General features: G+C 42.4%; 1 protein-coding gene across 3 annotated transcripts; it reads left to right on the forward strand.

Moving 5' to 3' along the window:
- Positions 1 to 23807, forward strand: LOC122554215 (uncharacterized). Of its 3 annotated transcripts, none has more exons than XM_043698875.2 (6): positions 1 to 137; positions 3796 to 3857; positions 17587 to 18656; positions 22512 to 22604; positions 23102 to 23271; positions 23383 to 23807. In XM_043698875.2, exons 1-6 carry the CDS (start codon positions 91 to 93, stop codon positions 23477 to 23479), a joined length of 1539 nt encoding a protein of 512 aa, XP_043554810.1. In that variant the 5' UTR covers positions 1 to 90; the 3' UTR covers positions 23480 to 23807. The 3 variants fall into 3 exon arrangements, with proteins under 3 accessions (XP_043554810.1, XP_087846614.1, XP_087846613.1); XM_087990487.1 differs by having other exon boundaries at positions 136 to 278; XM_087990488.1 differs by lacking the exon at positions 3796 to 3857 and having other exon boundaries at positions 38 to 137.
- The last annotated feature ends 69 nt before the right edge of the window (positions 23808 to 23876 follow it).

The following is a 23876-nucleotide window of genomic DNA, read 5'->3' on the forward strand; positions in this document are numbered from 1 at the left end:
GAGGGCAACAGGAAACATTGCAAAACGGAAAAGCCCGCAGTGTATCCGCATCCGTCAAAAAAAAGATTTAGGAACTGGGGAAAGGGAACAATGAGGGCGAATCGGCAGCAAACTAACGGAAAAATAACGAATCACAGGTAGAGGACTCTCCTTTTAGTAAACTCAGGCTGAACCCTAACCAAGCGAGAACTGTAACCGGGGAAGCTCTATGAACTTAGATAAGGTTCATTAATCACAGTATGCTGGCTGAGCTGTATTTCACAAATTCCTGAAACAATGTAAGCTTCCTTTTTACAATGGCGATTGAGTTTGTTTTTCAGTCTACAATGCGTACACTACCCTGTGTCTCCAGTATTGGCGATATGCTGGTTCACTGTAGTTTGTCCGCGGTCAGTTTGATTTGTAAATAAGGGGTGCGCTTCCTTCTTTAAAAGTTCTTCAGGGTATTGGTGACAAAGTGCCAATCCGACTTGCTATATGCAAGAAGTATTTGGATATTTACAAACACGCCCGCCTCGAAAAGTAACAACTGTATCACGCCAATGAATAATAATAAGTAAAATGTTGTAGAAAGAATAGTAATATACTGGATTCTTTCTGTTGAATGTTAATTTAACTTAAAATGTCGCGATGAAGATTAGCTGGGACACGCCACAGTGATTGAACACATGTGATTTGAACTGTCCACTTCTTAGAGAGTAAATGTCCATGGACTGTTTGGATCCACCCAACATTACATTCACCCAACTGGTTGGTCTATGTCTTTGAGTCTTCTTCCATTTTATCATCTTTATGTCAGCTTTTCAACATTTCTTTCTGTTCCATGTTTTATCGCATATTCATCCAGTTTCCTATGGAAAGTACCTAACATATGGGCCTTAACCACTTATTGAATAAGCAGAGTCATAGTCAGAGAGTCATAGAGATGGGCAGCATGGAAATAGACCCTTCGGTCCAACTTGTCCATGCTGACCAGATATCCTAACTTAATCTAGATCCATTTGTGACCATTTGGCCAAAATCCCTCTAAACCCTTCCTATTCATATACCCATCAGATGCCTTTTTAATGTTGTAATTGTACCAGCCTCCATTGGCAGCTCATTCCATGCAAGCACCAGCCTCTGCATGAAAATGCTACCTTTTAGGTCCCTTCTAAATCTTTCCCCTCTTATCTTAAACCTCTGCCCTCTAGTTTTGCACTCCATTACCCTGGCTATTCATCCTATCCATACCCCTAACGATTTTACAAACCTCAAGAAGGTCATCCATCAGCCTCCAATGCACCAGGAAAAGTAGCCTCAACTTATTCAGCCTATCTGTATAGCTCAAATCCTCCAACCCTGGCAACATTCTTGTAAGCCTTTTGTGAACTCTTTCAAGTTCTACCACATCTTTCCTATTAGCAGGGAGACATGAGGAATAGGTGCAGGAGGGGAGCAGCTAACCTCTCTCACCTGCTCTGCCCTTTGACAAGATCACGGCTGCTCAGTGCCAAGCCTTAACTCTGCTTCCGTTTCATCTATGTAGATAAAAACAATGACTGCACATGCTGGAAACCAGATTCTGGATTAGTGGTGCTGGAAGAGCACAGCAATTCAGGCAGTATCTGAGGAGCAGTAAAATCGACGTTTCGGGCAAAAGCTCTTCATCAGGAATACAGGCAGAGAGCCTGAAGCGTGTAGAGATAAGTGAGAGGAGGGTGGGGGTGGGGAGAAAGTAGCATAGAGTACAATAGGTGAGTGGGGGAGGGGATGAAGGTGATAGGCCGGGGGGGGAGGGGGGGGGGTGGTGGAGTGGATAGATGGAAAAGAAGATAGGCAGGTAGGACAAGTCATGGGACAGTGCTGAGCTGGAAGTTGGGAACTGCGGTGAGGTGGGGGAAGGGGAAATGAGGAAACTGTTGAAGTGTTCCGAGGCGGAAGATGAGGTGTTCTTCCTCCAGGCGTCTGGTGGTGAGGGAGCGGCGGTGAAGGAGGCCGAGGACCTCCATGTCCTCGGCAGAGTGGGAGGGAGAGTTGAAATGTTGGGCCACAGGGCGATGTAGTTGATTGGTGCGGGTGTCCCAGAGATGTTGCCTAAAGCGCTCTGCTAGGAGGCGTCCAGTCTCCCTAATGTAGAGGAGACTGCATCGGGAGCAACGGATACAATAAATGATATTAGTGGATGTGCTATTAAAACTTTGATGGATGGAACCATCCACCGACATTTCCGCCACCTCCAAACAGACCCCACCACCAGGGATATATTTCCCTCCGCCTTCCGCAAAGACCATTCCCTCTGTGACTATTTGGTCAGGTCCACGCCCCCCCTTCAACCCACCCTCCCATCTTGGCACCTTCCCCTGCCACTGCAGGAATTGCAAAACTTGCGCCCACACCTCCTTCTTCACCTCCATCCAAGGCCCTAAAGGAGCCTTCCACATCCAAAGTAGTGGAACATTGTGTTTTCCCAATGTTCTTGCTTGCCATCCTGTCACCAAACACTTGGTAAAGTTGTGGTTAAATATTCCTGCACTATATGCTTTACTTTACAAGGCATTTGATAAGGTTCCCCATGGTAGGTTCATTCGTAAAGACAGGAAGTATGGGATACAGGGAGATTTGGCTATTTGGATTCAGAATTGGCTGGCTGATAGAAGGCAGGGAGTGGTTGTAGATGGAAAGTATTCTGCCTGGAGGTCAGTGTTGAGTGGTGTCCCGCAGGGCTCTGTTCTTGGGCCTCTGCTCTTTGTAGTTTTTATGAATGACTTGGATGAGGAGGTTGAGGGGTGGGTTAGTAAATTTTCAGATGACACAAAGGTTGGAGGTGCCGTTGATAGTATTGAAGGCTACTGCAGGCTGCAGCGCGATATGGACAGGATGCGGAGCTGGGCTGAGAAATTGTAGATGGAGTTCAACCTGGATAAATGCAAAGTGATGCATTTTGGAAGGTCGAACTCAAATGCTGAATATAGGGTTAAAGACAAGATTCTTGGCGGTGTGGAGGAACAGAGGGATCTGTGTGTGCAATTACATAGATCCCTCAAAGTTGCCACCCATGTGGATAGAGTTGTTAAGAAAGCATATGGTGTTTCGGCTTTCGTAACAGGGGGATTGAGTTTAAGAGCCGCAAGGTTTTGCTACAGATCACACTTGGAATATTGTGTCCAGTTCTGGTTGCCCTACTATAAGAAAGATACAGAGGTTTTGGAGAGGGTGCAAAGATGGTTTACCAGGATGCTGCCTGGACCGGAGGGCTTGCCTTATGAAGAAAGGTTGTATAAGCTCAGATTTTTCTCTTTGGAGAGAAGGAGGAAGAGAAGAGACCTGATCGAGGTATACAAGATAATGAGTGAAATAGATAGAGTCAATAGCCAGAGACTTTTCCCCAGGGCAGGATTGACTGGTACGAGGAGTCATAGTTTGAAGATATTAGGAGGAATGTATAAAGGAGATGCCAGAGGTAGATTCTTTACGCAGAGAGTTGTGAATGCATGGAATGCGTTGCCAGCTGTGGTGGTGAAAGCGAAGTCATTAGGGACATTGAAACGATTGCTGGACATGCACGTGGATAGCAGTGAGTTGAGGGATGCACAGGTTAAGTTATTATATTTTACATTAGGATTAAACCTCAGCACAACATCGTGGGCCGAAGGGCGTGTTCTGTGCTGTACTTTTCTATGTTCTCTATGTTCTAAAACTGGCAGGGTTGAAATTAGTCATGCACATTTGATTGATAACACATCAGTAGTACTTTTCATACTGTAGTATATTTTCCTTACTATTGACCATTTTACTTTGAACTTTTTTTTACAGATGGGACAGCAAACTATTTTCTTATTCTCGATGGGAAGTGAATGACTCTGTCAATGATGATGGTAGGACAACATATGCTGTTATTTTCATGGCACTATAAATTCCAGCTGCATAAATCTTCTAGCCTCACATCCTGGCATATGTCTGAATCTGTACTTGATGCGACCCTGGAAATGAGCTGACTATGAAAATTCTCTTGTATTTTATCAGCTTGACTTAATGGTGGTTTTCATCTGGGTCATAAAGTTATTGTTTCAAACTCTACTCTGTTGCTTGAACACATAATTTGGGTGATGCTTTGGTTTAGCATTGGAGAAGTGCTATATATCTAGAAGTGCTCTCAACTCCAACATCACTGAAGCCATATCTATTTGTTCAGGTAGATGCACAAGATTCCATGGCTAGAGTTATACAAAGATATAGGAGAAAGTTAGGATTGCAGATGCTGAAGATCAAAGTCAAAAGGTGTGATGCTGGAAAAGCACAGCCGGTCAGGCAGCATCTGAGGAGCATGAGAGGCGATGTTTCGAGCATAAGTCCTTCATCAGGAACATTCCTGATGAAGAGCTTATGCTGAAAATGTTGACTCTCCTGTTCCTCGGATGCTGCCTGACTGGCTGTGCTTTTCCAGCACCACACGTTTTGACTCTTATACAAAGATATGGCAGTGGATTTGAAGGCTAGAAACTAGTGGAGTGGAGGAGAGGATTGAGATGGGGGAGGGAAGTGAATTCAACAGACAGCCAAGCATTTATCCTTTCACCGCACCAGGTGTTGCAGTGTTGTTTGTCTACCAGTGGACCAGTTGCAACCTTGAAGTGGGAAACTGGTGTCCACCTAAGGACCATTCCCCACTGAGAAGGTTTAACCAACACAGGTTGAAGCCCAGACCATGGGTTGTGCTGATAGGTTGCATTGCATGGACTAATGATGGATAGTGGGGTGAGTTACTTAATGATGAAGGGCTTATGCCCAAAATGTTAATTCTCTGCTCCTTGGATGTTGCCTGACCTTCTGTGCTTTTCCAGCACCACACTCTCAACTCTGATCTCCAGCATCTGCTGTCCTCACTTTCTCCTGAGCTACTTAACAACACCCTTGAGGCCATTGGAAAGTTTTCCACAAGAATTCCCCTGCTCCCATTGACTCTCAAACTCCTCTCCCTGGGATCTGTCAGTTTGCCACTTGGGATGTTGGAGGTTTCCATGTCTCATCTGCTTGAGCCGCATTTGACACAGCTCACTCAGTCTCTGACTGGCTTGCTGTTCTCTGAGGTGAGACTTCTCATTAAGTGGCCATTAAATAGCTATGGGCCAGCTGGTATTCCATTTGGACCCTTCCCTAACCTTTGAGCCAGAGGGTGTGATGGGGCGAAAGATCCTGTGCCCCATGTAGTTTCAGCCCAATAATGCTGTTTAAATTGGAGCAGGGAGTTCTCATCGTGCTGAGCCAGCAATGATTCCTGGCCCACCCAAGGAAACTTCCTGACCTCTCCGCCCCCACCCCACTCCGGCCTATCACCCTCACCTTGACCACCCTCCATCTATCGCATTTCCAAAGCCCCTCCCCCAAGTCCCTCCTCCCTACCTTTTATCTTAGCCTGCTGGACACACTTTCCTCATTCCTGAAGAAGGGCTTATGCCCGAAACGTCGATTCTCCTGTTCCTTGGATGCTGCCTGACCTGCTGCGCTTTTCCAGCAACACATTTTCAGCTCTGATCTCCAGCATCTGCAGCTCTCACTTTCTCCACCCAAGGAAAAACAAAATAACAGATTACTTATCTCATTTGCTGTTAATGTGACTTTGCTATGGGGACAATGACTACCATGTTTGTTGACAAAACAAAAAGTGACTGCATTTCAAAAGTAATGAAATATTATGAGGATATTAAAGATGAGAGAGAGATAAATGTAGTTTTGTACCATTTCGGTTGTCCTCACTCTTAACCTTAATTAGCTTGAAGTGAATTAAAACTGTCGATGAAAATCAGCCTGGTGTCTACCATTTAAAATTCATCAACAAAACTTTTTCACACAGTGAGTAGTTAGGGTATGGCATACACTGCCTGGAAGTGCAGTGGAGGCAAGTTAAATTGAAGCATTCAAGAGGGGAGCATTATTTTGAATAGAAATGATGTTGGATAGAAAACATGTTTATGAGAAAAAAGTAGAAAATTGGTACTTGGTAATAGAACCAGTGCAGGCCATGATGGGTCGAATGGCCTCTTTCTGTGCTGTGACAATTCTGAAATTCTGTGAAAATGCTTTGGTGTCAGCAGGGTTCACTGCTGTCAGTTAGATTCAATCCCCCTAACTCGATGATTATGGAATCCCTGTGAGGGATAACTGAATGATGTAAATTAAAATGAATATTCTTTGTGCAATTCTTTCCTCATACCTTCTCATCCCCTACTGCTTGCAATTGTTAAGGAAATCAAATGAGATAGGAATAAGGAGAATGAAAATTATCTGCTGGTGGTCACCCCTTGTTTGTTCTTTAAGTGACCAAAAGGGGAGAAGATCCTCTTTAGTTGTTATGTCCTTAAAAGCAATGTGCACAAAACCATCAGCTAGACTGTGTCAGTCAAGTAAATTGATTAATCAAATTGCAGTAGGAAGTTCTTCCAGTCCTTTGTCTTCAGACAAGGAACCCACTTGTATTGCTATTGTGGAAACACCAAGTCACGTTACGAGTTCGATAGATTCGGGATCAGTTCCTGTGGATTGAAGGGTGGCTAATGTTGTGCCACTTTTTAAGAAAGGTGGGAGAGAGAAAGCAGGAAATTATAGACCAGTTAGTCTGACTTCAGTGGTGGGAAAGATGCTGGAGTCTATTATAAAGGATGAAATTACGACACATCTGGATAGTAGTAACAGGATAGGTCAGAGTCAGCATGGGTTTATGAAGAGGAAATCATGCTTGACTAATCTTCTGGAATTTTTTGAGGATGTAATTCTGAAGATGGACGAGGGAGATCCAGTAGATGTAGTGTACCTGGACTTTCAGAAAGCTTTTGATAAAGTCCCACATAGGAGGTTAGTGAGAAAAATTAGGGCGCTTGGTATTGGGGGCAAAGTACTAACTTGGATTGAAAGTTGGTTGGCTGATAGGAAACAAAGAGTAGTGATAAATGGCTCCATTTCGGAATGGCAGGCAGTGACCAGTGGGGTACTGCAGGGATACGTGCTGGGACCGCAGCTTTTTACAATATATGTTAATGATATAGAAGATGGTATTAGTAATAACATTAGCAAATTTGCTGATGATACTAAGCTGGGTGGCAGGGTGAAATGTGATGAGGATGTTGCTTGTCATCTGCGTGTGTGGCTACTAAGGATTGCAAAACCAATGTAGTGTACAAAATCCCATGCAAGGACTGCACAAAACACTACATAGGACAAACAGGAAGACAGCTAACGATCCGCATCCATGAACACCAACTAGCCACGAAATGACACAACCAGTTATCCTTAGTAGCCACACATGCAGATGACAAGCAACATGAATTTGACTGGGACAACACTACTATTATAGGACAAGCCAAACAGAGAACAGCCAGGGAATTCCTAGAAGTATGGCACTCATCCACAGATTCAATCAAGCACATCGACCTGGACCTGCAGCGGACAGCTGGAACTGACAACCGGAAGCGGCAGGTAAAAATCACTATAAATGCCGGAGGAAACATCACAGAAGCGCTTCACAGGAGGCTCCCAAGCACTGAGGATGTCACCTAGACAGGGGACGAAACGTCTGCAACACAAATTCCCAGCTCGGCGAACAGAACCACAACAATGAGCACCCGAGCTACAAATCTTCTCACAAACTTTAAGGAGTTGCCTATTTAAGACAGAGCTGAAGTGTATTTTCTTGTATGAGAATCAGTGGAATTCCTTATTGCAGAGGGTTGTCGAAGTTGGGTCAGTCAATATGTTCAAGGCTGTGAAAGACAGATTTGTAATCATAAAGGAATCAAAGAGTTTAGGGAAAAGGCAGGAAAGTGGAGTTAAGGATTATGAGATCAGGCATGATCTTATTGAATGAAGAAGCAAATTCGATGGGCCAAATGGCCTACTTCTGTTCCCATATCTTGTTATCTTCTGAGGATACTGAAACTGCTCATTGTAATTTTTTAGATGCCTTTCCCACCCACCACTTAGACAGCATGTTTAGTGGCCAGAGTGGAGGATCAGATCCAGGAGACTATTATCATGGTCCCTTCTGGATGATCCCAGGTTCTGCTCAAGAGGAGAGCTGTTCAGAGACTTTGGCTTGTGGGATTGGAGAAAAGAGAGCACTGCAGTGTTGCCGTGAGGGATAGAGAAAACATATGAGTCCTGGAAAGAGAGGAGATCGGCAAAGGGCTGATAATAGATTAGCAGCAGTCACGGCTGAAGGCTTCCTTTAAGGCCCAGGGTTAGAGGGGGTTGGTGGCAATGTTGGTGTACTGTCCTGCTTTTTCTGATCCACAAGAAGCAAAGAAAAAGGAATTTACTTCATGGAGCAAACTGCTCCTGCCTCCCATTTCTTGCCCAATTTCCTGACCCCGAAGAGACCAGCAGCAAAGAAAACAAAGAAAATTTACAGACCAGAACAGGCCCTTCGGCCTTCCTAGCCTGAGCCGATCCAAATATACTGTCTAAAACTGTCGGTCAATTCCTAAGCATCTGTATCCCTCTGTTCCCCACCTACTCATCCATCTGTCCAGACGCATCTTAAATGAATCTACCGTGCCTGCTTCTGCCACCTCTGCTGGCAACGTGTTCCAAACGCCCACCACCCTCTGTGTGAAGTACTTACCGCGTGTATCGCCCTTAAACTTTCCACCTCTCACTTTGCAAGCATGACCTCTCGTTATTGAATCCTTCACCCTGGGGAAAAAGCTTGTCTCCACCCTGTCTATACCCTTCATGATTTTGTAAATATCAATCAGGTCCCCCCTCAATCTCCTTTTTTCTAGTGAAAATAAACCTAACCTAGTCAACCTGTCTTCATAACTAGCACCTTCCATACCAGGCAACATCCTCGTAAATCTTCTCTGCACCCTCTCCAAAGCATCCACATCCTTTTGGTAATGTGGCGTGTGGCAGTGCATTTTAAATTGACTTCCTATAGTACTATGGTAGCTCGATATAACTATGTTCATAAACCATCCCATCTCTCATGGAAAGATGCCCTGGAAAAACACTAAAAGGTGCAATTGCGTGGGTTCAATCATGTTTTGCAAAAAAATAGAAATTGCTGGATAGCTCAGCAGGTCTGGCAGCATCTATGGACACAAATCAGCATTAATGTTTTGGATCTGGTAACCCTTCCTCAGAATTGATGATATCAAGGAAAAATAGCTTTTTTTTGCAGAAAATGGGCTCAGGAGAGGGGGGTAAGGAGTAAAGGATAGGTCGAGATAGAGCTCAAAGAGAGAGAGAAAAACAGTTGGATAGATAAATTAGTGGATAATGACCAGGCTGGGAGGATGAATAGCTGCTAATGGGGATTATTAGCGGCTAACAATGGGTTGTGTGTAATAGCAGACCATGTGATAACAAGCTGAAAATGTGTTGCTGGAAAAGCGCAGCAGGTCAGGCAGCATCCAAGGAGCAGGAGAATCGACGTTTCGGGCATGAGCCCTTCTTCAGGAAAAACTCCTGCTCCTTGGATGCTGAAAAAAAAACTCCTGCTCCTTGGATGCTGCCTGACCTGCTGCGCTTTTCCAGCAACACATTTTCAGCTCTGATCTCCAGCATCTGCAATCCTCACTTTCTCCATGTGATAACAAGGCCTGCTGTATGGGATTTGGAGTAAGGACATGGGAGAATATCCCTGATGCCCTAAGATTGTTGAATTTGACAGGGTCCAGAAGGCTGTCGAGTTTCCAAGTGGGAAATGAGGTGCTGTTCTTCCAGCTTGCATTGAGCTTGCTGGAGCAATGCAGCAAGCCTGAGACAGGGAACAAGGTGATGTGTTGGAAGTGGCAGGCAACTGCAAACTTTAGGTCTTTTTTGCAGACAGAATGAAGATATTTTGCGAAGCGGTCACCCAGTCTACACTTTGTTTCCCCAATGTAGAGGAGACCACATTGTCTGCAGCGAATGCAGTAAACCAGATTGAGACACGTGCAGGTAAAGCGCTGCTTTACCTGGAAGATGTATTTAGACCCTTGGGTACCGTGGAAGGTGGAAGTAAGTGGGCAGGTGTTACACCTTCTGAGGTTGTAGGTGAAAATGTCTGGAGCTGGAAGCGTGGATCTTGAGAGTGAAGGAGTGGTCCAGGATGTCCTGGAGGGAATGGCCCTTGTGGAAGGCTGACAAGGGAGGGGAGGGCATTCATAGAATTATGGAATCCCTGCAGTTTGGAAACAGGCCATTTGGCCCGACAAGTACACACCTACCCTCTGAAGATTAACACACCCAGACTCCATTCCCCTACCCTATTAATCTATATTTACTCCTAACTAATGCACCTAACCTACACTATCCTGAATACGATGGGCAATTTTAGCTTGGCTAATTCACCAAATCTGCACATCTTTGGATTATGGGAGGAAGCAGAGCACCGGAGGAAACCCACGCAGACAAGGGTAGAATGTGTAAACTCCACACAGACAGTCGCCTGAGGCAGGAATCAAACCCGGGTCCCTGGTGCTGTGAGGCACCAGTGCTAACTACTGAGCCACTGTGCTAGGGAATATGTGTCTGGTGATGGCACCTCCCTGGATGTGGTAGAAATGGCAGCTAATGATCCTCTGGATGTGAGTGCTTTTGGGGTGACAGGTGAGGGCATGGGGGTCCCTATCGTTGTTATGGGAGGGAAGAGAGAGGACGAGGGGCGACGTGCAGGAAATGGGTCAGACCCAGCTGAGGACCCTATCAACTACAGTGCTGGGAAATCCTGGTTTGAGGAAGAAGGTGGACATTTTGGGGACCACTGTCCCCAAAATGTTGGCATTATCAGAACAGTGGCACGGTGGCCCAGTGGTTAGCACTGCTGCCTCACAGCGCCTGTAGACCCGGGTTCAATTCCCGACTCAGGCGACTGACTGTGTGGAGTTTGCACATTCTCCCCGTGTCTGCGTGGGTTTCCTCCGGGTGCTCCGGTTTCCTCCCACAGTCCAAAGATGTGCGGGTCAGGTGAATTGGCCATGCTAAATTGCCCGTAGAGTTAGGTTTAAGGGGTAAATGTAGGGGTATGGGTGGGTTGTGCGTCGGTGTGGACTTGTTGGGCCGAAGGGCCTGTTTCCACACTGTAAGTAATCTAATCTAATCAGACACAACGGAGATGGAATAGAGCCTTTACAGGAAACAGGGTGTGAGGATTAGACTCGATTAGATTACTTACAGTGTGGAAACAGGCTCTTCGGCCCAACAAGTCCACACCGACCTGCCGAAGCTCAACCCACCCAGACCCATTCCCCTACATTTACTTCTTCACTTAACACTATGTGCAATTTTAGCATGGTCAATTCACGCAACCTGCACATTTTTGGACTGTGGGAGGAAACTGGAGCACCCAGAGGAAACCTACGCAGACACGGGGAGAATGTGCAAACTCCGCACAGTCAGTCGCCTGAGGCGGGAACTGAACCTGGGTCTCTGGCGCAGTGAGGCAGCAGTGCTAACCACTGTGCCACCGTGCTGCCCACAGGGTGTTTAAGGTAACTGTGCGAGTCACTGGGTTTGTTGTGGATATTTGTGGCCTGCCTATCCCCAAAAATGGAAACAGAAATGTCAAGGAAGTGAGGGGAGGAGTCAGAAATGGGCCAGGTGAAGTTGAAAGTGGGGTTGAACTTGGAAATGAAATAGATAAACTTTTCCATTTCCAAACAGAGAGGGAAGCAGCAATGATGGTATCATTGATATTACTGGAGAAAGATTTGTGGGTGGTGGCCAGAATAGGACTGGAATATGGAATGTTTCACATCTCCCACACGAGATAGGCATAGCTAGGGCCCATGCTGATACCCGTGGTCATCCCTTTGACCTGAAGAAAGTGAGAGGGAAGCATTACTGGACCCAAAACATTAACTCTGACTTCTCTTCACGTGTGCTGCCAGACCTGCTGAGCTTTACTAGCAATTTCTGTTTTTGTTTCTGAGTTAAAAGAAAAGTTGTTTAGAGTGAAGATGAGCTCAGCCAGGTGAGGAGGCATATGGTGGATGGAGCTGGGTCAGACCTTTTTACAGGAAGAAGCGTAGAGCCCTGAGACCATCCTGAAGGGGAATGGGTGTGCAAAGGGATTGTGTTGTAAAGAGCAGGTGGCTGGAGCCAGCAAACTGGAAATTCTGAAACTGACATAAAGTGTCAAAAGAATCGCAGATCTAAGTGGGAAGCGACTGGACAAGGGGAGAACAAACTGAGTCAATGTAGGAAGAGATGAGTTCCGTGCGACAGGAGCAGGCAGAAACCCAATGGATCTGCCCAGCCAGTCCTGTTTGTGGATTTTGGGAAGAAGGTAGAAATGAGCTGTGTGGGGCTGGCGGTCTATGGGCTTGGAGACAGTGAGAGGGGGAGATCACCACTTGAAATATGGATAGTGACCATTGTGGAGGAGGTAGCTTGATGTCTATGGTGGGATCAGCGTTTGATCATTTAACCTCTCTCATCAATTCTGGGTAGGAAATGTTTTTTAGATTACATTACAGTGTAGAAACAGGCCCTTCGGCCCAACAAGTCCACACCGACCCGCCGAAGCGAAACCCACCCATACCCCTACATTTACCCCTTACCTAACACTACGGGCAATTTAGCATGGCCAATTCACCTGACCCTGCACATCTTTTTGGACTGTGGGAGGAAACCGGAGCACCCGGAGGAAACCCACGCAGACACGGGGAGAACGTGCAAACTCCACACAGTCAGTCGCCTGAGGCGGGAATTGAACCCGGGTCTCAGGCGCTGTGAGGCAGCAGTGCTAACCACTGTGCCACCGTGCCGCCCATTTGGGGCAGGGTCATTGATACTGAGCTCACAACTTCCAAAAAAAAACACAGTACCACTTTGAGAAATGCTCCCAGAATAAATGGTTGAATTCTGAAAGACAGCTTCAGCCTATAACTACTTATTACAGAGATGAGTGATAACAAAGAGCCAAGGTGACAATTCATATGGAAATTTACTCAGGAACTTGTGATGTTGCTGTAAAATTGGTGTTTCTTCCTGTGTCATGACATGTGAATTGAAAAGAGTCGGTCTGCCAAGGTTGCTCGGATTTATTTCCAAAGGCCTACCAGTATTAAAAAATATCCTCCTATATCATTCCGAGCCAATGGTCCAGTATTCAAAAAGACTGTGCAAAAAATCTGGATAGTTAACCTGCGTGCTATGACTTTGTTATTTCAATATCAATGACCCCACCCCAAACATTCCCTACCCTTAATTGATGAGAGGGGGTAAATGGTCAAATGCTGACCCCATCATAGAACACCAAGCTACCTCCTTCACAGTGGTCACTAGCCATATTTCATCTGGTGATCTCCCCCTCTCACTGTCTCCAAGCCCATAGACCGCCAGCCCCACACAGCTCATTTCTACTTCCTTCCCAAAATCCACAAACAGGACTGGCTGGGCAGATCAATTGGGTTTCTGCCTGCTCCTGTCCCACGGAACTCATCTCTTCCTACATCGACTCAGTTTGTTCTCCCCTTGTCCAGTCCCTTCCCACTTAGATCTGCGATTCTTTTGACACTTTATGCCAGTTTCAGAATTTCCAGTTTGCTGGCTCCAGCCACCTCCTCTTTACAATGCAATCCCTTTACACACCCATTTGTTATTTCATGGAAGTTCAAATGAGCTTTTAACATTTCTTCTGTCAGGTTGAGACTGCACTTAAAACACAATTAGCTTTGCCAAACGGTGGACAGCAACTACTTACGACAAAAAAAAATCAATTGCATACTTCACTCCTCTCCTGCATGGTTCTTGACTCAAAATCAGGAAACCTGTCTTACAAATCATTTTTGCCAAGACCTAACCATCACCAGCAGTGAGACTTAATGAGGTAAAGCAGTTAACTGTTTGAATGCTACAAAATACCTCAAACATTGCTTGTAAAAGGGGACATAAATTTAAGGTGAAGGGTGGAAGGTATAGGGGAGATGTCAGGGGTGGGTTCTTTACCCAGAGAGTGGTGGGGGCATGGAATGCGCTGCCCGTGGGAGTGGTGGAGTCGGAATCATTGGCGACCTTTAAGCGGCATTTGGATAGGTACATGGATGGGTACTTAATCTAGGTTAGAAGTTCGGCACAACATCGTGGGCCGAAGGGCCTGTTCTGTGCTGTATTGTTCTATGTTCTATGTTCTATGTTCTATGTTCTAAAGCTCTTGAAAGAAAACCAATAGTTGTATTAACATCTTAATATAAAGCAAATATTTAAGGAAATGAACAATGCATGCAAAATTTATCAAATTGCTTTCAATATTCCATCTTTTCTTTACCCCCATCGTGATTCTTTTCCCATTCTATTATTATTTTCACCTTTATCTCTGTCTATTATTACCGAGTATATTTTCTTCTGTCTCATGAGGTAGGAGTTTCATAACAAATTGTCATGTTTTTGATTAAATTAAACTTACTGCACCTGGAAATTGAACCAACCACATTAATCAAGAGAAATGCCCACTCACATCAAATTAGTTACAAAATCCCAATCATTGAATCAGCTAACTCATTAATCTTTTATATGGCCCCCAGAACTGGTAATAAGAACATTTTGTAATTAGTTCTTTTGCTGGCTGGTAAGTTTCAGTGCTTAAATACTCCTGTTACCAAACAAAGCATATAAACCCCTAGATTTTCAGCGTAGGGCCCCATTGGCTATGGGCACAGTGGTGCCAATGATGGTGAAAGAAGACTGACAAGAGGGAAAAAATGGCATGAGTAGCAGGAATGTGGAATTTTGCAGGAGTTGTAGAGTTGGTTAAGGTTCCAGTGCCATGGACGGGAAAGGCAAAGAGTGAATTTGTCACAAAAATGAGAATTGAATCATTAGAGAATTGGGAGCAAACGTGGATCAGTCGGGACTGAAGAGACTGGAGAAAGATTTGCTCCTGGACAGGACATGATCAGGAGACTTGAAGGGTTACAATTGATTTGGGGATGCCGGTGTTGGACTAGGGTGTACAAAATTAAAAATCACACAACTCCAGGTTATAGTCCAACAGGTTTATTTGGAAGCACTAGTTTTCGGAGCGCTGCTCCTTCATCAGGTGGTTGTGGAGAATAAGATTGTAAGATACAGAATCTATAGCAAAAGTGATGTAACTGAAACTTTATATTAGAAAAAGACGTGGATTGTTTGTTAATTCTCTCAACTTTTAGAATGATCACGTTGGTTTCAATTCTTTCATATGTAAATCGCAAACATTTTTTTAAAAGTTACATTCTCAAGTGAACTTTAACTATCACCTGATGAAGGAGCGTCGCTCCGAAAGCTAGTATGCTTCCAATTAAACCTGTTGGACTATAACCTGGTGTTGTGTGATTTTTAACTTTGTACACCCCAGTCTAACACCGGCATCTCCAAATCATTTAACAATTGGTGTCATGTCGCCCCAGATAATGTATTGAAGGTGTGAGCTTCCCTGTGTGAGGCTGTCTGTGCCACAATGGTCAAACTGATTCTAATCTAAAAAATTGATTTGCAGAATCTTTCATGAATTCATGCAGATTTTGAGCAAATTAAATGTAATTCTGCAAGTACCAATTCACCCCGCAAATTTATATGTGTATGTGTGCATGTGGATGTATGTGTGTTGGGGGCAAGGGGGAGCTGGGGGAGTTTATCAGTGTCTTTTGAGAGAGTGTGTGTATATGAGTGTGGATTAAAGTCTGTAAAGTGCGAGGGTTAGCAGGATAGTTGATGCACCTCATTGGCCTAAGCTGCTTGGGGAAAAATGAAAAACAGTTTTTTCCTCAGTTGCACTATTCCATTTTACTGCAGTTTATACATTTTTGTTTTGAATTTCAGCAGCATTGCTTAGCCTCCAATGAATTGTGATTGCATTAAGTTTCCATTATAAATTGAGTTGTAGGATTAATTCAAAAAACATTTTGAATAGATACTCCTTCATGTTTTGATTCCATTTAAAGCATAATAGTTTTGGAGTAGCTTCCATTGTGAGGTATGTATATACATTCATGTTTGTCGTTAGTATGACCTTAAGTTTGGCAACTTCAGAACTCTGACAGAGTACATAAATTTACTGTGCATCGATATGTCAAAATGAAAAAGGGAGCAATGAAAAAGACTGATCTTCTGGCTAGGGCTGGAGATTGCTGAACTTACATCAAAGTCTCCAGCTGCATTTAAGAAGGACAGGAGTATGGGCCAGTTTTAGTTCAAAATGAAAAACAAAACTATTGACATCTATTGAAAGTGAGTCAAGCTATTTTCTAACCACGTCAAAATGAGTGCTATAACCATTCAAATAAAAGTAAGCCTTGTCAGAATCATTGAGCAGAGTTTATATTTTTACAGTCAGCTAATGCAAAAAAAGCAATTCACATATTTTGGCATCCCAATTGATAATCTAAGATAGACATTCATAAATGTTCCAATTCATTGATAAGTTTAAATTTATTCAGGTTGATGAAAATCAGTGCGAGCTTTGGCCCTTGAAAACAAATCAGTATATCTCTAAATGAAGCTGATACAACTTGAACCAGACTGTTTATTTCTAAATGAAGATCAAACAGCTGCAGCCATAAAAAGTCACTGATAATAGAACACTTGAAGGTTATTCATGATTAGTAGTAATTTACATGATTCACAGGGAGTCTTTCACAATTACTGTAATTGTAATCTTTCCCAAGAGCTCAGGGATGTTTTGCTGTGAGAATGCTGCGTATACAATGAAAAGTCATAGGATTTTATCCTGGTCAGTCTGTAGTTAGTTATCTTTAAGGAGTGACAGTTTGGGCTCTACAGTTTGCCTCAATGCTCCAGTTTAGAGTGTGGAAAACAGCCAGGATTCCTGGGACTTGTTCGCTTGCTGGTAATCCTTATGTGTGACTATTGGTGAGGAGTGGTTTGGATTTGTTGCCATCTTTCCTCCTGACAGAGCATCTGCCATGGCTCACACTTCAATGAGGGGCACTTGTACAAGGTAATCAAGGCTGTTAATGCCTGTGGAAATTTACCCTAATAAGGTTTGTCTGCCTCACCCCCATGAGCATCAGACTGCTCTTTGTAATGTTCAGAATTGCTTGGTCAAGAAACCTCCTTAATGACCTCCTGTGTTTTATTAAAAGCAAATTACTGTGGATGCTGGAATCTGAAACCAAAAGAGAAAATGCTGGAAATCTCAGCAGGTCTGGCATCATCTGTAAGGAGAGAAAAGAGCTGACGTTTTGAGTCTAACTGACCCTTTGTCAAAGCTTGGATCAAACTCTCTGTACTTTTCTTCTGCCCTGCATCACAACCTACACCTTATCTCAGCATTGTATTTACAGTGAAATTGGAACTGAAAAAATTGACAGTGTGCCTTGTATTTCTCACAGTATCTGATCTTCTGCCATTAATGCATGTCCTACCATCATTTCACTCTTCTATCACAAATGGAATTCTCGGCTGCCTTAGCCCGAGTCCAGAAGTCCTTAAGTTCTTAAGCCTCTCCACCTCGCCACTTTTTGTATTTCAAAGTCCTCTCTTTTAGTTATTGCTGTTAGTTTATTTCATCATAGTTTGATATCTGTTTCATTTCTGTGTCATATCAATGAATATTTCAACTCCTTAAAGACATGATATAGATGTAAAAAGTTGTTGCTTATTCATTATGATATCTTTCCTGTTTAGGTTATTACCTACTGCAACCATGTCAACCACGTAGACATTTCAAATGCAAAGACCTTGATGTGGAAGCAATTATCATTTCTTCACAATTGTCAAATTCAGCACATGGTTCAAGTAAAGAAATTGAGTCGTGTATGAATGAAGAGTATTTCGCTGGCCGGAAAGGTAAGCACTCCCCTTTGCAGCAAATCACCTCCAAAGATCTGAATGAGTATGCTACGAATTCTCAGAATACAACTGAACCAATTTCCAGAAAATGTACAACTGTACCTTTGGTGAGAAAGCTTAAAAGTGGGCAGCAAAAGAGTGATATTCCAAATGCAACCTGTTCTGATAATAAGTGTGCAAATCCTCTGGTGCCCATACCAAACCATGTGCATCATGGCAATGAGCTGAAAGGTCAGGCACAAGTAATGCAGTCAAGATCAACAATTTCTGAGTGTGATGATCAGGAGAATAGCAGCTACTGTAAAAACTCTTCCCAAGCTTGTGAACTGTCAACAGCAAAGGAACTTCTGTTTATTTCGAAAAGTAGACTATCCACCCATTCAAAAATTGAAAGGAAAAATAAACATTCAAAAACCTGCAGTGAAGAAAAGAGACATTGGAAAGAAGAGCCATTTCAAGTCCAAGCTTTATCCAAAAAATCTGTTCACTCAAGGATGTTAAACAAATTTAAAAATGGCATTGCGTGTAGCACAATGGATAAGAATAAGGATGGCAGTTGTATAAGAGAAAATCTGATCAACAAACAAATCAATGGAAAAAGTACTCCAGATTCAGATAACTCTGCAGTAGGTTTATCAGAAAGTTGTCTTAAAGTATGTTCTTTACAACCGACTCTTGACATGGCAAGAGAGGATATAAATGCGCTCTCGTATAAATCTGGCTGTGGTAAACATGATCACACAAGTGATTTTCTCCAAAGCTTATCCAAAGAAGGAATGGAATGGAAACGTCAAAATTATCAGCCTGCTACAGTCACCCTGATGGAAGATAAGAATTCATCAGCAGAAGCATCAGAATTTATCACATTGTATGATCAACAGGAGTTTCAAGGAACACAGTCTGTGGTAAACATCTTATTAATTTATAATGCAATATAAAATGTCTCATAAGTGATCAATTTCTAGCCATTGACAAACCACACACCTTAATTTCAACTTACTGTTTTTGTCTGACCTATGGGGTTAGCCTATATATCTCAGATCTGCCACTTTACTGCCATGACAGAAGTAACAACCTCCTTTTGTATTGTATCATTCTTGAATTCTACGTAACTGGCTGCACTACTTTAGTTACCTGCAGCACAGAGTGAATGCTGGTTTAATATATGAAGCTTAAGTGCAGCAATCTGCAGGGAATTAATGGTATAAAACCTATTAAGGTTCAATTTTGATGCTCAATCACTGAAGTTTTCATATTTCATTTTGTTATACAAGTCTTGCAGATTCAAATGGGAAACATAAGTTATTATATTTCTTTGAGACCACTATCGTGTACAATTTTATCAATAAAATTTACCAGGTTCTGATCAATATCTGGGCAGCATGGTGGCTCAGTGGTTAGCACTGCTGCCTCACAGCACCAGGGACCCAGGTTTGATTTCCACATTGGGCAACTGTCTGTGTGGAATTTGCACATTCTCCCTGTGTCTGCATGGATTTCCTCCCATAATCCAAAAGATGTGTGGGGCAGATGAATTGGCCATTCTGGGTCTGGGTGGGTAGCTCTTCGGAGGGTCAATGTGGACTTGTTGGGCCAAATGGCCTGTTTCCACACTGTAGGGAATCTAATCTGAATGTTTTGTATTGAACTCACTTAAAGTTGTAGTTGTGTTCTGATAAATCATGACCAAGTGAAACAACTTTAAGCAGGTTGTAATTTTCCATCAAAACCGATAGTTGGATGCTGTAATGTAAGTGCGATAGTTGGGTGCTGTAAAATCTTCCTTGCCAGAAAAGTAAAACACATTAAAACATTATACCTGTAAGTTAAAATATTTTATATTGCTAAATTCATATTGGTAAATAAACTAACTTCCAAAATATAAAAATAAAAAGTGAACTCTTTCTATATTCCAACCAGTCATCACCTCTTCGTCAGATTGATGCTCTCGCTTTCTGACTCTCACTTAGTCCAACTCTCTCTCTCTCTTAGACTGTCTGACTGCTTCCCCGTTGACCTTCACCTTTGCCACTTCCATTCCCAAACACTCACTGTGAACAAGTGCTTCGGAGAGGTAGACGACAGAGAGAGAAAGCAAGTGAGGGAGTGTGATGTGCTTAGAGTGAAATGACGTATGGAATGGACAGGGATCGGGGAGAAACCTGTATGGAGGAGAATCAAGGAGGAAATTACTGAGCAGGAGGGTCAGCAGGCCAGCAGAAAACAGAGAGTGGGAGAGTGTGTTGAGGAACAGGAAAGGCCACTCCAAACTGGCGCCCATCTGATCTGGGACCAGATCTTTGCAATGCGAGTCATTGGGACAATGGTGGTAATGAGGTGTGATGAAATAAAAGTGTAAATTGTGAAAAAAAATCAGAGAAACAGACTTTAAAAATAAATTACTTTAAAACCAAACAACAATAAGTGGGGCAAATCAAAGCAAAAGCTTACTATATTTAGTTTTTATAAATATGCCACATAGGTGAAGCAAACTTGGCATGTGTTACAAATATAAGTTATCTTAGGTAAGAAGCTAATAAGAGATCACATATGTGTTGTATTCTTTTTATGACTTTTTAATCTGAAATCAAGTACTGGACGAACAGACATATCCTCTGCTTAAATATTGGGAAGATAGACACCATTGTTTTTAGTCCCACTTCAAGCTACCAACTCCAGCCATATTCCCAGCCACATTCTCATTCTAAGCCAGTCTGTTTGCAATCTTGGTATCATACTTGGGCGACTGTCTATTTAGAGTTTGCACATTCTCTTGGTATCTGTGTGAGTTTCCTCCAAGTGCTCCGATTTTCTCTGAGAGAGAGAGTTGGACAAAGGGAGAGTCAAAGAGAGAGTTGATCTGTGGAAGAGGCGATGAGTGGGCGGAATGTCGAAAGTTAGTGCTCATTTCTTCTTTTCTATTTTTAGATGTGCGGCTTAGGTGGATTGTAGTGTCCAGGGGTTTGCAGGCTTGGTGAATTGGCCATGCTTAATGTACGATTGTGGGGATAGGTTGGGGTGCTGGGTGGGATGCTCTTTGGAGCATCAGTGTGGACTCCATAGGCCAAATTGCCTCTTTCAACACTGTAAGGATTCTATAATTTTCCCTAATCCCGCGACAAGCTTCCAATCTCATATTTGTGCCGTCACTACTGCTGCCTATTTAATTCTCAATTACAGCAGCCAACTGTGCTGCTGTTTCTGCTCATGTGGTGTGGAAATCTTTATTGATGCCTTGATTACTTGACTTGACTGTTCCAATGTACTTTTGATTAGTCATCCACATTCTACTCTTCATAAACTTGATGACATCCAAAACCATGCTGTCCCTGTCTTAACTCATTGCCCTACTGCCCCTTTGCATACTGACCTACACTGGCTTTTGATCAAGCAGCATTTTGAGTTTAAAATTCTCATCCCTGTTTTCAGATTCCTTCATGTATTTGTCCCTTCTCTCTCTTTAATCTCCTCTAGATAGAGAACCTTCCAAAATATCAGCTCCCTTTCAATCCTGGCCCCTTGTGAATTCTGATTATTATTGCTCCACCACTAGTGGATATAGGGTCATAGAGATGTACAGAATGAAAACAGACCCTTCGGTCTAACTGGTCCATACTGACCAGATATCCTAACCTAATCTAGTCCCATTTTCTAACACTTGGCCCATATCCCTCTAAACCCATCCTATTCACATACTCATCCAAATGACTTTTAAATGTTGTAATTGTACCAGCCTCCACCACTTCCTCTGATAGCTCATTCCATACATGCACCACCCTCGGCGTGAAAAAGTTGCCCTTACATTTAAATCTTTCCCCTCTCACCCTAAACCTAAACCCTCTAGTTCTGGACTCCCCCACCCCAGGGAAAATACCTTGTCTATTTACCCTATCCATGCCCCTCATGATTTTGTAAACCTCTATAAGGTCACCCTTCAGCCTCCAGTGCTCGCAGGACAACAGCTCTAACCCATTCAGCCTCTTCCCTATAGCTCAAATCCTCCAACCCTGGCAACATCCTTGTAAATCATTTCTGAAACCTTTCAAGTTCCACATCTTTCCGATAGGAATGAGATCAGAATTGCACGCAGTATTCCAAAAGTGGTCTAACCAATGTCCTGTATAGCTGCAACATGACCTCCCAACTCCGATACTCACTACACTGACCAATAATGGAAAGCAAACCAGATGCCTTCTTCACTATCCTATCTATCTGCGACTCTACTTTCAAGGATGCCTTCAGTTGCCTCCTCCCAAGGATTTAAAATTTTCTCCTTAGACCTCTGTGCCTTTCTTGCTCCATTAATCAAGTTCTTCAAAGTCCTCTCTTTGGCCAAACTTTTGTTCATCTGACTTAATATCTCTATATGTGATTTGTTATCATGCTTTGTTTCATAATGCTCCTTGGAATGTTTCATTATGTTAACAATGCTACATAAATATAAGATGTTGTAGTGATAACTTCGATCTTTGGTGCCATGTTTAATAGTAAATGCCTATGCTTATATTTTGAAGAGGGTGAGCAGTTGATTTCATTGATCATAGACTTTGAGTTTCTTTTCATGAGATTCCCCAAGCACTTTACTTTTCATTTCAGATTTCTAGCATCCACAACATATTGCTTTTAATAGAATACAGCACAATGTTTATCACTGTACAGTTACAGTTTGTACAGACTGTCAGCTGGCTTCCTTCTAATTGTTAAGTGACCTGATTTTTGCACTGACAGCAGCACTTTCTTTTATCTCCTTTTACAAACAGGCTACAGGAGTTGTTCTTCCAGCATTCCGCCAGTATCCTTTCCAAAAAACACTCCAACGAAATAAGCTTCAAAGTCAAGCAAAGTGGCTCCAAGTAATGCACATTAAAGTTCAGTTTATTAATTTGTATCAAAAGTTTAAAAGCATATTTATATCATGATTTAAAGCAATTTTGTCCAGCTTTTGAATTAAAACTTTATATTACGTATTATTTTGTTTCTGATTTTCATTGAAATACTTTTCTTATTTGGCAATAAATTAAAAAGAAGTTAATTTACAAATAACAAAGAATGAGAGAAAAAAACCATTATGCATGTATCCATGCACACAAGGGAACCAGATTAGTTGAACTTGAGAACCATGGAAAATGCATTTTCACAATGTCTGTTAAAAGTATTCTTTCATAAAATTTGACTTCTATTTAGATACAAGTAAGGTCAGAATATAGTATTCATTCAACATTACATTAGAATTTTATAAATCTTTGTTAGGTGTATAAATACAGAAAGTAATGCAACATTGCTCTTTGATTGCCAATATGGAAGATTTATAGTTAATTTAATATCTAAATATTGCATTTTTATCTTGCAGGAAAATAATTCTATTAAAATGTATCATTGCACTTCACGCACATCAGATGAGCAGTCAGTTCAAAACATAGCAGAGATGGCACCATCTGAAAATCATATCACTACGGCTCAATTATTGCACACTATCAGATACGGAATGCATCAAAATGAGGACATAATCCAAATAAACAGGTTATTCTTTTATCTATTTCAAACATTAGTCCATATATACAAATCTGAAGACTAACTAGATTATCAATATGGCTGACATATTTTGTTATCAAACTTTTATTACATTTGTAGCCTTTTAAAGGAAAACCACAGAACGAAAGGAATGAACAGCAAACATCTCGAAGAAGCCTTAATCCTGTACTCACGAAAGACAAAGGAAATGCATTAAGCTGTAAACAGATAACTTCTAAAAAGAAATGTTGTAAAATTTCAATTTTTTTTCATAAACAGTTCGATAATTCCATTTCATTATACCAGTTATTTTTAAAATTTCCCAGTGATAGGATGGCTTATGTGTGTATTTTGTGTGTTTTACTAAGTGACATGTGACATCAATATTAATACAAAGGAAGAAGAACAACATTAAGCAATGCAGACTTCACCTACGAATTTGGGAGGGATATAAGTTTTACAAACTTTGCAATCATTATGCATTACTAATCTGCTTTGTAACTCCTGTTTCACCTGTTTTTTGAATAAAATCCTGCTTTACTGTCCTTAGAGTGTGCTGGATTGATTTGTCTTATCAGCATCTCCATTGATTTTTATGTTTTTCCTTCTTAAAA

The sequence above is a fragment of the Chiloscyllium plagiosum genome, unplaced genomic scaffold (genome assembly GCF_037043375.1).
Source record: "Chiloscyllium plagiosum isolate Xiang-an unplaced genomic scaffold, Cpla_swu_hap1 HiC_scaffold_9, whole genome shotgun sequence".
NCBI classification, from domain to species: domain Eukaryota; kingdom Metazoa; phylum Chordata; class Chondrichthyes; order Orectolobiformes; family Hemiscylliidae; genus Chiloscyllium; species Chiloscyllium plagiosum.